The sequence below is a fragment of the Gambusia affinis genome, linkage group LG16, assembly GCF_019740435.1.
Source record: "Gambusia affinis linkage group LG16, SWU_Gaff_1.0, whole genome shotgun sequence".
NCBI classification, from domain to species: Eukaryota; Metazoa; Chordata; class Actinopteri; order Cyprinodontiformes; family Poeciliidae; genus Gambusia; species Gambusia affinis.
In genome coordinates, this window is record NC_057883.1 from 8,718,064 (window position 1) to 8,732,783 (window position 14,720).

Below are 14,720 nucleotides of genomic sequence, written 5' to 3' on the forward strand. Positions count from 1 at the left end.
GCAGTGGCAAAGCAGCACCAGGAGCACCATTCATTTTCCTTACCGCTGATTGGCTGTAAGGTTTCCCTTCAAGTTCTCTATTATACTTTACTCTGTGTTGCTTCATCACATAAAACTCCACTAAAGTACATTTGTAGTTGCACTGTCACAAAATGGTGAACTGTTCAAGAATGATGAATACTTTTGCAAACAGCTGTACATGCATGGGCACACTTCTTAATTACCTCTAGCCTTCATATCAATTTGGCCAACAATTTGCAAGCACCAAGACAAGCACACAAGATTAACACGTGGCAATACTTCAACTCCTAAGCTTTCCAAACCGAGATTTTCTTGCATTTCTTACGTTAAACAAAGTTTCCTTCGATTCTGTCTTATTAATTCAACTGAGATGTAAAACATTTCCTGCTCACTGATAGTGTGCTATTAAGAAATGTAAGCTATTTTTATAACACCAACTGAGGAGGATTCTTTTTGTTGTTTTTTTTAGCTTAGTAACCATAAGACCACAGCTTACTCCACAGTCTTTACATTCTGTACCATTCAGTCACCCAGTCGTGTGGATCAGACTGTGGCCCTGAAACCCAACAGGCCACTAGATGAGTCAGTGGTTCAGTAGTGTGAGGGACTAATAAGTGAGCTTTCAACCAGAAATCATATCAGTCATAATTGGTTGCACTTTTCTCTCTCTTTTTTTTTTTTCATGCTCTCTCTGTGTTTTGCTCCACATCCTGTACGTCGCAAACCTACACGCACATGTGAGGGGGCCGGATTATTTCCAGAAGTGTCAAGATGAATGTCTGACCCCTGTCTGACCTTACATTCAGTCCAGTCAACTGTAGCAACAGCTCCTTTCCATCACCGCCTGACCTTGACGCTCTGGTCTATTAACCAGCGCTTCTTGCATACGCACACTGCCTGCACTCACAGGGGCACACCTGTATCAGTGGCAGCCCTCCGGTTAAAAGAGCATGTTTATTACAGCAAGGGGGCATAAAGCGGCCTGGTGCCACCTCCTGCGGTGAAGCAGAAAAAGGCAGCCAGACTGACAGGCTGCGGTGGGGGTGCGGGTGGGAAGGGGAACTTCAGACAGTAACACAGACAGTAATATTTCTGCTATGGTGGGAAAACAACTGAGTCCATCTGACAACAGCGTTGCTCAAACCACATTGATGTCACAACTGCAAAGCAACGTACGCATGTGCTTCACTTTTACCTCTTTCTCTTTTCAAAGATTTCACTTAGAAGTGTGAATGCTAGATGGTTACTGCTAAGACGTAGAAGGAAACAGGTGTGTAAAATGAACAAAAGCAGAAGGGAGAGATTTCCTAAAAAAAAGAATCAGCCTCTACTTATTTACACACGCTCAATTTCTCTCAAGCTTGCTTTTAGGTCTAGTGTTTTTTTCCTGTACGCCATTTCCTCCAGTCGCATTTCTGCTTTTCATTCCAGCAGAATGCATTGAAGTTGATAAAATGAAAAAAATCTGGTAAAAAAAAAAAAAAAGATGGACTCGACATCTTACCTTGTACACCTGGCCGTAGGTGCCATTTCCTACCAGCTCAACCAGGTCAAAGATGCCCGAAGGATCCTGCAAATGCAAAGGAAACACAGTGGAAGGATTACAATTTTGAAGATTCAGTAAAGCAAACTCTTAAGTGTTTGAGAAAGTTGCTTAGTTTAACAAAACCAAATGGCAAAAAGTACAGTGCCCACATGTATATTATATAAATTTATGCATATAAATTAAAATCAGCCGGCTCTACAACCTCTACAACCCGGACTTGAATCTGGTAGAGACCTCAAAGACATCAAGCTGCCAAAGGTATGAATAATTTTGCAGTAGAATGCGAATACAAAATATTCCATTCCTTTTTAGTCAGATTATAAACTTCAAGGTTTAATAGAGAAACAACGACTCGTGTTTTAGCTTAAAAGCCTTTTTTAAAAAAAAAGATGAAATTGGTCCAAATGTAAACATTCAGATCAGACCTCAAAGATGATCAGAAATCTGTCAGCCAGGAAGGGCCTGATCAGCACATGTCTTCAATAGATGTGTTGTTTTGTGTGGGTGTGTGTGTGTGTGTGTGTGTGACAGAAGGCAAAAGTTGCCTTTTCTCTTTTTGAATTGTATTCTCCGGTGGGCAATAGCTCACCGTTTCCTTCAGAATGTTATGTATCATAAGGAGAGGATATGGTTTGGAGCATATTCTTGCAAAGATGGTCTTTTATTGGTTTTATAGTCCTGTCAATATAAACAGAATACTTTTCACATATTTTACTGTGACATTTTCAGAAATTCATTCTGCTCATGTTTTCAGTACCAGTTAAAAAAATGTTACCACACTAACAAACTCAACAATAATCACAGGGAACCGAATCTATGCTAGAAGGCAGCTAATTTCAAGTTATCAAAATACTTTAATCAACGCAAGAATCCAGGCTCAAAGTTGTTACATCATATGCTCTGATAAACCCACTATTCCAGAAACAAAGGAAGAAAAGTACCTTCCAGGAACCCAAATAGTCGTGAAATCAATGGGAAAACACCCAAGGTGTCAGATTCAGCGTTTGTATAGCTCAATTCCACCTCTTCTCATCATAATTCAGTAATCTCATTTCTATCAGCTTACCTGACCTGGTTTTATTGTAACTCTGACAAAAGCCCAAATCTTTTGTCATTCCGCTTGTTTAAGGAAGAGCTAAAATGACAGGGACACCTTTTCCTATCAACCTGTAATAACATCCTGGGTCTTCTTAAGAAGGCAGCCCACAGGGTGGCCTTTAACAATGTTACTTTCACTCAGCAGCAGGTTCCTGCACAACCCACTCTCCAAGTGTTTGCTGTTTAGAAATGCAGTGCCGAGTTGTTTCAGGCTAGCGTCCACACTAGCTAATAATTCAAGTCTGCAGACGCTAAGTTGCCAACGCAGAATTGGAAGAACTTTGGACAAAGCATGAAACCCACTGACCCCTGCAAATTTACACACGCCTGCACCCACACCTCCCCCCTGCTTCTCCACTGCATGTTGCTACGGCATTCCAACAATAGCTGGCATTTGCCCTCTCCTTCTCTCTCCCTTTCTTTCCTCTCGTTCCACTTCTCTGGCTGTGGTTTTCCAACCAGCTGATGTCCATCTATGTCTCTCTGTTGCTTCCTGCTTTATCTACATAGCCCTCTTTCACTCCTGACAGACTCCAGGACAAGTTCCTCCTGCCAACACTCTTTTCATTCCAACAGTGAATATGTTTGAGGGGCCCAGAAAGTCTCTGGACCCGTTAAACCCTTTATACCCTTGCATCCTGGGCATCACCAACATCTTAAAGTAGTCATGTTGCCATGGACTTAAGAGGTAAACAGCAAACTTCATTGTTTGTAGTCCACAATTTCTTAAGTGTTCTTGGCACATTTGGTGTAACACATTGCAATGCCATACATTTCATCCCTAGAGCTGTCAAACTGTATAACGCTGTGAAAGAATTCAATATCCGAGGGATTTAAAGATAAGTAAATGACTTAACATTTTAAATGTGCCCATTACAAATAAGTACAAATAAAATATTCAGTGACCAATGTCATACTCTCAGTTACTAGATCGATTTAGAATGGCTGTTTTTGTTACATCAGCTACAACGTCTCACATGCTGCTAAGATGAGTGGACATTGTTTTTATTTCAAGAAAGTGTGGGGATATTATTGTCCTCTATACCAGTGGTCCCCAACCACCGGGCCGCGGACCGGTACCGGTCCGTGGACCAATTGGTACCGGGCCGCGCAAGAAATAATTAAATATGTCCGTTCTATGTATTGAGTCTGGAGGAGCTTTTATTTTGAAAATCATACACCGGATGCCGAGGGTTGAGTCCCCCCCCTCCCACACACACACATATATCAGAAAACCACTTTGTTTTTGTTTTGTTTTTTTTTTCCTTTTAAGCTTCAATACTCCTGTCTATGTTGAAACAAGTTGGATTCAGAAATGTTTGGGGCTACAAAAGAGATTCAAATCGCAGAGACAGTGTAGCAACACTATTTGGCAACAGCAGGTGTTATCAGCTGCCCGAGTGTCACTCATTCGAAAACACTGCGATAACTAATAACTCACCCACTGCTAATATTTGGGTTACTACTGGGACTTCCCCAACTGTAAGCTAACAAACGCTACAGCTGGCTAAATCTTAATGAAAGCCAGCAGACACATCCTCTAGAACGAGTGTTTTTAGTGACGTGGTGAACCAGTAGAAAGAATCAAGGCAGATAACCTCCCCTCTGCTCCATCAAAAGTAACTCCAATCTATCTCAACTTGCTAAGATCTGTCTCCGGGCACTCAGCTGTGTAGTCCTGTCTTGTTTTGTGAATCTTGTGCAGAGACGGTTGTGTATCCAGGCTTTGTTGATGCTTTTGTTTCTTTTACTCCAGGACAACTCCATTCGAAAGCATTAACAGTGACAGAAATGAGAATGTTTCACTGGAGGCCAAAGCGAGAGGCTTCAGTCACCCATACAAACCGCACAAATGTTTACAACTGCATTTTGAATACATGCAAAACTGAATAGAGAATATTGCATAACACTCTCCAGAGCAACTCTTGCCCGGTTAAAAGCTTAAAAAAAAAATGTTATCACATGTCCCTTTCTTATTCAGTAAGTTTTTTTCATCATCCTGCTCTTTTTTCATATACTTCACATTCATGACTTGTCTGCTGGCATCACAAGCCGCTCTCTGTTTGCTTCCACAAAGAAGAAACTGTAGAATTATGGCCAGAGGGAGGGTGGAAATTGTATTTTCCAACAATGTTTCAAATACTAAAGGAAAACTTCACACAGCAGGTTGAAGATGTTTGCCTGTTTTATCCTTTTTCAGCAGATCATCTTTGGGCTTTTACTCTATCCCTCTCTGCCTACCAATATCTTCCTGCCTCTTGCCTGGTCTCTGCATATTTGTTTCTGTGGGTCTCAGCAGGCCTGTCAACCTGTCAACTGTTTCTGAACGAAGAGCCTTGTGCATTTTTCCCCTTCTCTTCTTCCTTTTCCTGTTCTTTTACCCAACCCCCACCTCTGCCTTGTTGTTGTGTGTTATAAACACAAACCCCTATGCACTTTTCCTCACATACACACATCGACGAACTCATTCTCTCACTCTCTGTCTCAAGCACATCCTCTCGCTCGTTCACACTCTCAAAACCAGGAACCTGCACGCATATATCATGCAGTGTGCCAATAAAACCACACTCCTACATAAAGCGGACGGGGGTGAGGGGCTGCGGGGGGCTACCATGCGAGCGTTCCGACGAGAAAGAGTGGGCACGAAACGTAGAGCCGGTCAAGGAGCGCTGGCAGAAATCAAGCTTCTGCAATCTGTTTGCCTTGCCATGAGGGCTTCATCTGACACAGGTCGACTACGTTTCGCTACCCTCACTTCCTTCGCCTCTCTGCAAGTGTATGCATGAGTTTGAATCAAGTCTCAGAGCAGCATGCACATTTTTGACAGGAATTCCCTGGAGACTTCAGGTGCACTTTGCTTTCTTTGCCGGTGATACACACACACACAAACAGTTGGAGAGTAAAACAAACAAAAGGAAAGAATATTGCCTAGAGTATGCTGTAAATGTAACTGTGGATGCGTGCGTGTGTGTGTGTGTGTGTGTGTGTGTGTGTGTGTGTGTGTATTGACATTGACACATGATGTATACCTACAGGTCCTCTCCTGAATGCACAGAATGAGAAACAATGTACCATTGCTGCTCCACTTCATACACGTCCTCAGGCTGGCTGGAGAAAATATAGCACAGTACCATTCATAATTTATAGGCCACTTGCAAAACGAGCTCTCAGCACGTGCCAGCCTTAGTTTGCGTGTGTGTGTGTGTGTTTGCGTGTGTGTGTGTGCAACTCTTATTTAAAGTTGCCTATGGCTGCAACAATTAAAACCCCCTTCCTCTTTCTGTCTTTTTTCCTCATGTATTTGCTTCCCCTCGATTGTCTGCAAGGGTCACATGACTGCCACATGAACTGAGTCATGGCTAATGAATCATAGTGAGTGTCAAAACAGGCTGCTGAAAACCAGTTAAACAATAAGTTTACAGTTTCTTGTAAATAAGGGTGGAAAGAGAAAGACAGAGCAGTCATCCAACTGACACCTGATGTGGGAATAATGAATCAATTTTGTTCCAGGGGTAAGCCAAAATTCACCAAACCCACAGTGGACTGAAACTTCCCCTATTTTGATAATAAGCCTTGGTCAATACTTGAGCCTGGTTAATCATTCATGACTAATATTCCTGTAATAAACACACATTTTATTACACAGATATCACAGGTTCTTGACTAACTTATAAAAACATAAATAGTGCTTCTTCTTAGCTAAATTTTAACAGAAGGGTTCTTAAGAAAGGCAATTTATTGCAAATGTAAGGATGTCTAGAGTATGCTAGTTGGTGATCAGGTGATCAGACGCAAAAATCCAATCTTTTTTCCTGATGCCTCATACATAAGACTTACTTAGTTGAACGGACAAAACTCAACTTTAGTATCAGGGACGTGTTTAACTGAAGTGAGAGAAGACCCAGATATGAAGACAGTGAGGCTGTTTTTATGCGAAGTGGCACGTTGGGAGCAACTTCAGCAAAACACAAAACAGAAAGCTGAAGGTGTAACTCTGTTTCACCTGGTTCTGTGGTGGATTGTGCTATATATGGAAATGCTGGCATTATTTTGAAAATCTCACATCTAAGATCATGTCCAATAGTTAGAAACACATGAAGGGAACACCATTATTAATGCTAACCACAGTAATCAAGCTAATCGCTAATACAAGATTCTATTGCTTCAAGGTTATGGTTATTTCTATGTGAAATATTAGCAAATATTAGTACAATTTTCTTCTTTAATATGCTTTTTTATTTAAAAAAAAAAATCCTAATGCAGCAACTCTGATTTTAAAAGGCACAGGTAAGGCTTTGAAGGGGGACACTACATTTGTGAATAATAAAAAAAAAAGAGGCAGAGATTTAATTAACAATACATTTGGCACTCAAAATTAATTTATGATATTTATGTTAAAACAAATATCTTCTAGTTGCCACAATCTCTGATCTGGACATCTGTCCTGTCTGTATGAGACTTTGAGAAGCCTTTTTATCAGCTCTTTTGTAAGTTGAGCATTCTGTTAAAATTTGTAACGTCAAACTAAAACGTACATGAGACAAGTGAGCACAGTCCTCAAGGTAAAAGAAAAAAACAGCAGCAGCGCAAAACTGCAGGGACGGACACCGACAGACACAACACTGAGAAAGTTCCCCTTCATGCGCTTCCGTATGAGGATAACTGCACTGTCATGCAGTTACAGACATAAATATTGACAACGTAAACTTTGAGTCTTTTAAGCAGTGAAATTAAAGCCTTGGAAAACTGCATTCCCCCCCCCATCTTATACACAGGATGTTTTGTACTTGAGTTAAATTTGAAGGCTGAATTCTGTACACCGCCTGGTTATCTGACATCGTCAGTTGGTAATAATCTACAACACTCATCTCTAAGGCATGAAGTCGTAAAAGTTTCTTGAAAACAACTAATAAACATAATGGTACAAAGCTTGCGGAAGCTTTCATTAAAAGAAAGTGAGGCTGTTGTTGTGCGAAGATACGAAGTGGCACGCATAAAAACAACGTGCCGTATTTGGCCGTATTTCCAAATATCCATGGCAATCCTTGTGATTCTTTACATCTACCTGGCACTTTTCGGGGGATAATGGTTCTCAGCATTAATCACACTTACATACTACAAAACTACCGTCTGTAACTCTTGCATAGACATTCATTTTATTAAGTTTTTCCCCTTAACATTAGCTAATTGGACTCAGATGACCCTCGCCCCAATAATCACCCTCCAAATATATTTATGCTCTTTTTATTCAGTCCTTAATTGTCAGACTCTCCTGTTTTCCTGTAATCTTGGTCTCATTTTTGCTTCCTGGTGAAGTCTTCCCTGTCTATTCCTCCTGCCTGTTTTTCAAAGTTTTGCCATTAGATAACTTTTAAAATCATTGTGTCTCCCTCCTGCCTGCATTTGCGTCCATTACTACAACCGGACCACTGATTTATTTATCTTTTTTTAATTCTACGCCACTGCAGTTTTAAAACTACAGCAGAGCTGGCAAGCTGTAAACAAAATGTCTAAGAAGCAGAATGTAGGCTACCAGAATAGATAGCCCAAATAATATGTATTAAAAATAACTGATGCACATTAATTGGGCTATTAATAGTATTACATTTGGCTACATGCATATTATTGTGCTATTATTAGCACAAAAATATGTATTTTTTTTCATACCAGCCTACCTATAGCACTCTATGTGTTTCTACTTTAGAGTTACAGGGGAGTACAGTTCATGTCTATAGAAAAAACACATTTCAGAAATTGGGGTGGATTGAATTAGAGACCCTAAGAGGATGATAGGAGCCGTGCTGGGGGTGGGTATGCCTCATATAAAACCACTTCCACTTGACAAGAAGATGTACTAGTAGCCTAATTCCCTTTGCTTCCTACCCAGACATGTACTTCACATTACCAGGAGTCAGTTCTTGAGCACAGATTTACAGCAGGCTGAGGACAACTCATGATCCAGAATAGTTGGGGGGATTTTTGTTGTCGTTTTTTCCTACACAACCCATAGGCTGTTCATATCTTGAACGCATCGCAGCCAACTTGTCATCTCACGCCTTTCTCCCTCTGCCATCCATTTATCTCGCTCATCCTTCATCTTTTCTTCCTAATCTTCGACTCTCTCCTTCTGCCGTTTCCATGCATCATTTTGTGCGATTCACCACTGCACAGTGTTATTTAACAACGCTCTTTATAGACTGGCCTTTGAAGCATGTTGTTGGTTATTGACTCCTTGAATTCATTTTAAATCAGAACGCGCGGCTGTTTGTTGATGTGCTTTGTTTTGTTTTTTTTAAAAGCAGAAATTATACTTTCCATGCACAAATATGTCCAAGAACACATTTAAAACATTTTATACTTGCAGAGAACAAAATGCAACTCTATCACAGACTTGAGAGAGGAAGAAAAAAAAAAAATAGGTCAGCTACAAGCAGGCAGGCACCGTGGGAGGGAGGATGGGAAGGGAGAGGGGCATTTCTCAGCGACAAACTGCCATACAGTATATAGACTATTCATGAATAAGATCTGTGTAAGCCTTGGGCACTGCTGTGGCCCTGTTACTATGGCGTCTGTGGTTAGGGGCTGAGGAATGTGGCCTTACTGGGCAACAAAGAGAGGGAAGAGAGAGGCTCTGAAGAGGGATCTTTGCCTTGGACTACTTTAGTCACTGGTCACATCAACACCTTTAGCCTGAGACCAGACTCTACCATTTTCTTTCTCTGGTCTTAATCTTTTTTTTTTTTTTATCTACTCACATCATTATTTCTTTATGCATCCGTCCTTTCCTCAACATCATTTCCCAAAATGCATTCAAGATCTGTTGTAGTTGTTGCATAAACCTTCCAGACCACTCGGGTCTAGAACCAGAACCAAACATGGAGAAGGGGCATTCAGTTTCTATGCACCACAAATCTGCAACAAACTTCCAAAAGACAGCAAAACAGATGAAACGCCAGAGTGTCTCTAAACTCAACCTGTTTAGGGTTGCCTTTGATTAGCAGAAAATAGGACACTGGTCAACATATTTGATGTGCATTGATGATTTTTATGGTAACGTTTGACAAAATGTGATGTTTATTGCTCGTTTCACACTTTTATGATGTTAAGCAATTTAAACTGCCTTGTTACCGAAAAGTGTACAAACAAAATAAACATGAATTGATTGAAATGAATTGAAAGTGCCTTTCAAAATTCTCCACGCATCTAACCTTTTACAGTTTTCTCACACTACAACCACAAACCTCTGTGTGTATCAGTGGAATACTATCTGCTAGACAAACGCGTATCCTATGCAGCTTTTAACTTATTATACAACTACTTGCTTTTAAAAGTCACGTAACCAGTAACGTAAGAAAGGCAATTGACTTTTGTGAAAAAAGTATAGGGTCTGCTATCTCACTCTCCCCTCATCCTAACCTGCTTTTGCTTTCATCTCAGATCTCTCACCTGAATCCTTGCACAGCAGATCACTCCACCGCTAGTTTCTGTGTACGTGTCTGTGTGTGTGTGTGTGTTGTGAACTTCCTGCTGGTGTACCATCTGTTGCTCCCGTCAGCTGACTGGCTGAGCCACTGCATTGTACACCTCTGACCTAACCACCCTTGTGTCCTAATAAATAAAAACTACTGTTTGTAAAAAAATAAATAAATAATAATAATGATTTTATTTTATTTTTTAAACTACACGTGTCTCGACCTTGTGTCTTTTAGTTGTCATTGTGAGTCACGCCACGACTGGTATGAGCCTGGCCTTTCCTGCTCAAGCGAAACCCATTGAATTTATAACAGGTGCTGCTGGGGTTTTATGTGAGACAGCAGCAGACGTCGAAGATTCAGAGACAGAGACAGAGAGAGAGAGAGAGAGAGGTAGAAAGCTGACAAAGCTCATGGAAAGCAAAAAAAATATGCAGATGCAAAACATGAAAAACCACTTCTCTCTACCAGGTTCTGTCTCTTTGAGTCTTCCTGGGCATTTGTGTGAGTGATGGTCGAGCAGACCCGCTCCACCATCAGCACCACAACCAGAGTAACAAGCACAAATCCAGGACACCCCCACCCTTTCTGCGTCAGACACAGCTGACCTACTTCCTGTCTAGTCAGCGCAGCGGTTGACTCTGCACTCATCTTGGTCTCCGTCTGTGTCTGTATTGTCATCTGCTCTGAGGAGATCCCGGACATGTTCTGGCATGTCGAGCTGTTATCCGAAATACCTCAAAATTACTCATCTCACCTTTTCTTGTTGACCTAAGATTTGTTCACATTAGAAACATTTCCGCACAGCTAGCAAATCAGGTGTTTGGGACAAATTGGCCTGCCAGTCCAAAAATAAGCACTACACAAAAAATTTAGGGTTCTTCCTTTAACCCAAATGATGGGATAGAAAGTTATGCAGCAATGCATGTGAAATTACTACCTAAAACTGTGTTAAGCAAAGAAGGGGTATCCAGTTTTACACAAAGAAACAGTGGACTGATCAGACTTGACTGAATTTCTTTCAAAAGTCTGAGAGAAGAAACACTAAGATGAGGGAATTATGTTGTATATCAACTATATATCATGTTGTAACGTCAATGGGTTGCAGTGTTGATTTTAGCCTTACAAGAGAACAAGTTAGTTCCTTAAAATAAACGTAATGTTTTCACCCGCTAATCAGCTGCCACAAGCTAGTGGTGGCGAAGTTCAAGTTTCACACTTTGACCAAAGAATGTGTCATAAAGTCGAGGCAGACACAATAACAAGATAGTTTAAGTTCTAAGTTACGATTTCCTGAATTTATTTTTCAGCACTGTCGTTTATTTTATATAGACTGATTTAATTAATCATTTAGCTTTGAAATATGGATCAAAGAAACACTCAAGAGAGCCCAGCAACTTATTTAACACATTACACAGTAAGTTATTTAAGTTAAAACTGTTTTCAATAAAAGTTTAATCTCGAGTCATTACAGATTTTTCTTTTTTTTTATCCGATCATCTATAACGCAAACCAAACCTAAAACTAAAAAAAAAAAAAAATAGCTCAAATATTCTTTGTGTAGAAAGTAAGACTTTGGATTATTCGTTTCAACTCACTCTTCGGTATCCATACTGCTTGTGCTGCATGTATTCCAAGCTTTTTCCTTCCACTCAACCGTTCATGAATTGTGAAATGCCAGCTAATTTAGGGAGTGGACTTTTGTTGGATACCCCACTTGTGGAGGGAGTCAATGACAGCCATCTGGAGAGCTTTCCAGTTCTGACACAAACTCAACTTAAAATTAATATAATGCACTACTTTTTATCCAGGACTTGATTAGCGAAATAATCCAATGTGGTTGCCTTTGAAACTCAGGTCTTGATATATTTGATTGTTTTAACAACCACATAAATAAACAGTGTCACAGAGGGAACACTTAAGACACACTCAGTTTCTCATACAGACCTTTGCACTCACTTGTCATGCAGCAGCATGCCTAGAAGAAGACAATACGTTCCCCAATGGACTCTCATGGACAATTTGTAGTTCTGCACATCTTGTAAAACGATCATTTCAATGTTGCAATTTGTGCATGTGTCCTTGGAGCTGGCCCCAGGACTACCAAGTGATCCAGTCTAGCATTATGCCTTTGAAACACAGAGGTCAAACTCCAGTGCTGGAGGCCCACTGCCCTGCAACTTTTAGATGTGCCTCTGCTGCACCACAATGAAATATAATAATGAAGTCACTAGCAAGGCTCTGGAGAACGTGTCTATACAAGGAGGAGGTAATTAATCCATTTCATTCCAGTGTTTTGTACCTGTGGCACATCTAAAAACTGCAGGACAGCGACCCTTGAGGACTGGAGTTTGATACCCCTGCTTTAAAAGAGCAAGACATGCATGCAGTGAGTCCCCAACGTGGCCACTTCCCCCATTCTTCCTCATTCATCTTCATCTCTCATGCCCCTTATCCTTCCAAGTGAACACTTGGTGCCTTTTCATCGATGAAAGCCACTTTTTTCTTTATTCAAACACATGACACACCTCTCTTGTAAACATTTTTTCTTTTTGTCTCGGGAAGAAAGGTGAAGCGGCTGATAGACAGATTGGGAAATCTACTAACATCAAGCCCAGCCCAGGCTAACTGTGGTTACTGTAACCTCTTAGTGAAAGCTGTGCATTTGTGTGACCTAAAGGCATTCCGTTTTTGGAGTATTTATTTTTGCACTTATCTAATGTGTCGGTGTCAGTAGCAAAAGAAAGAGGAGGCTGCAAATAGGATCTCTGAGAAACAAAACCACATCTCTACTGCTTTCTCTCACAGAGCAGTTGCAGAGTCTGCATGCAGTAACCTGGTTTCCTATGCGCTCGATTGTGCCTGTATGGCCATTTTTATGCCATTATTGGAAATACTATAAATACCTGCCTCCTCATGTGTCTTTATTATTTCAGAAGAGTGTGTAAGTTCTTGCACCTGCACTCTGTTCCCCTTTTTCTAGTAGTTTTGCTCCTATTTACTTCAGGTAGGCTGGAGGAGCACCCTCACAAGTCTTAATCTACTTTTAAAAAAAATAATACATTTAAAAAAAATGCAACTGGGGCAAAACTAGATGCATTTTTAAAAAATAAGAAAAAAAACTTCAAGAGAATCAGCAGGGAGTGGTAGAAATAGTTTATATTTATCTAAAACATTTAGACTGGTGGACGTATAATGCACAAAATCCAGGTCAGCAAAAATCACAGCTACATGCTCAATCAAGCATCATGCTTGCTCTGCAAAGACGAGATGTTAAACCAGGTGTCATGTCTGTTAATTCTATTTATAAAAGTCATCTTTAATATGTGAGGTTTGTTGCAAAGCAATGCCTCCATCCCCCCACCCCCCACCCCCAATACACACACATATCCGCCTCAAGCAGTCCTCTGCTCTGCTCTACTGCCGGCTGTTCTCATTGAGGCTGCACGGTCAGGTGCAAGAAATGAAAGAGCTATTTCTCAGATGTTTCCAAAAGAGAATTTTCCGGATATCGTCTCACCTTCAAAGCCGACAGGTCGATTTCAAACTGGCTCTGAGCTGAAGAGTCACACGCCATGATGGAGAACAACAAAAAGAAGCCACTCTTAGTTTGCCAAATATCCGAGAACGGCCTCTGCCGTCACGACCGAGCGTGCGGTCCTCCTCTCTGGGCTCCCCTCCCCTCTACGGTGATCTCTCGTGCTGGACCAAGAGAATATCACTGGTGCCTCTCGCTCTGCCCCGCCGTGCTTTGGTACGGGAGCGCACGGCTAAAGCGCAAAGGCGCGGAATGCGGAGGGCGAGAACAGCTCCATGTCTGCCGGGATGTAAGGAGGTACACTGAGATAGGTGAAGCGCTGCGGAGGATGGATGGCTTCTGTTGGCGCTGCTGCTGCTGTGACAGCCAGGCGGTTTGCAAGGGTAGACGGGAGGAAAGCGCACTGCCTCCTCGGGAAACCACGCCTGTCACCGGGCGGGGTTTGGTTTTGCTCAGTCTAGAAGCGCTCTCAAACTTTTGTTTTTTCTCCCCCAATCATTTCCTCCAAGCTTTCTGTCTAAAAACATTTCCTCTTTTTTTTTTTTTAATTCGTGATTAATGTGTCGCGTTGTTTCCAGTGGCGGTTCTAACATGAAAAGCGTCCAGGCAGTATGGAAAGCCATAAGGGTCAAAAATATTCTCCTTAGGGGAAGTTACTACCTATATGTCTATAGTCGGCAACAAGAACAAAAAGTAGGTCGCCCTTTGAAAACGCTGCCTATTTAGCCAAGTACAATGAACAGGTGGGTAGAAATCAGCTTTTGTGTAAAAGTCACAGAATTTTCCTAGTTTCTGTCAAATGAAAATAAGATGTGGTTAAGAAAAGAGGAATCCTTTGTCCTGTATCTACATTTCTTCATCTTAATGATTTGTTAATTTGTCAGTGAAAGTGTTGCCCTCAAAAAAGTAAATAAGTGTTGCAATTTCTTTCTAAGGATCACAGCAAATGACCCTCTGGGAATTTAGATTTTGTGGATCCTGTTACCATTACTTTATCTTTGTGTGTTGTCAATTGCATTTAACTAGAGCAAAACTCCCTATAATG

General features: G+C 41.1%; 1 protein-coding gene across 17 annotated transcripts in view; it reads right to left on the reverse strand.

Annotated features, from left to right (window-relative positions):
• The window catches only part of tnika (TRAF2 and NCK interacting kinase a), a 63,526-nt gene extending 49,365 nt beyond the window's left edge, over window positions 1-14,161 (reverse strand). For 2 of the 17 annotated variants that reach the window (XM_044142025.1, XM_044142022.1), the window contains exons 1-2: window positions 13,658-14,152; window positions 1,526-1,591 (exon numbers count right to left, since the gene is read on the reverse strand). In XM_044142025.1, coding sequence (XP_043997960.1) covers window positions 1,526-1,591; window positions 13,658-13,714 — 123 coding nt within the window. In that variant the 5' untranslated portion in view covers window positions 13,715-14,152. Of the gene's footprint in view, window positions 1-1,525; window positions 1,592-13,657 lie in introns of all 17 variants that reach the window. The other 15 variants (XM_044142028.1, XM_044142021.1, XM_044142031.1 and 12 more) reach the window with 13 other exon arrangements.
• Between the last annotated feature and the right edge of the window lie 559 nt (window positions 14,162-14,720).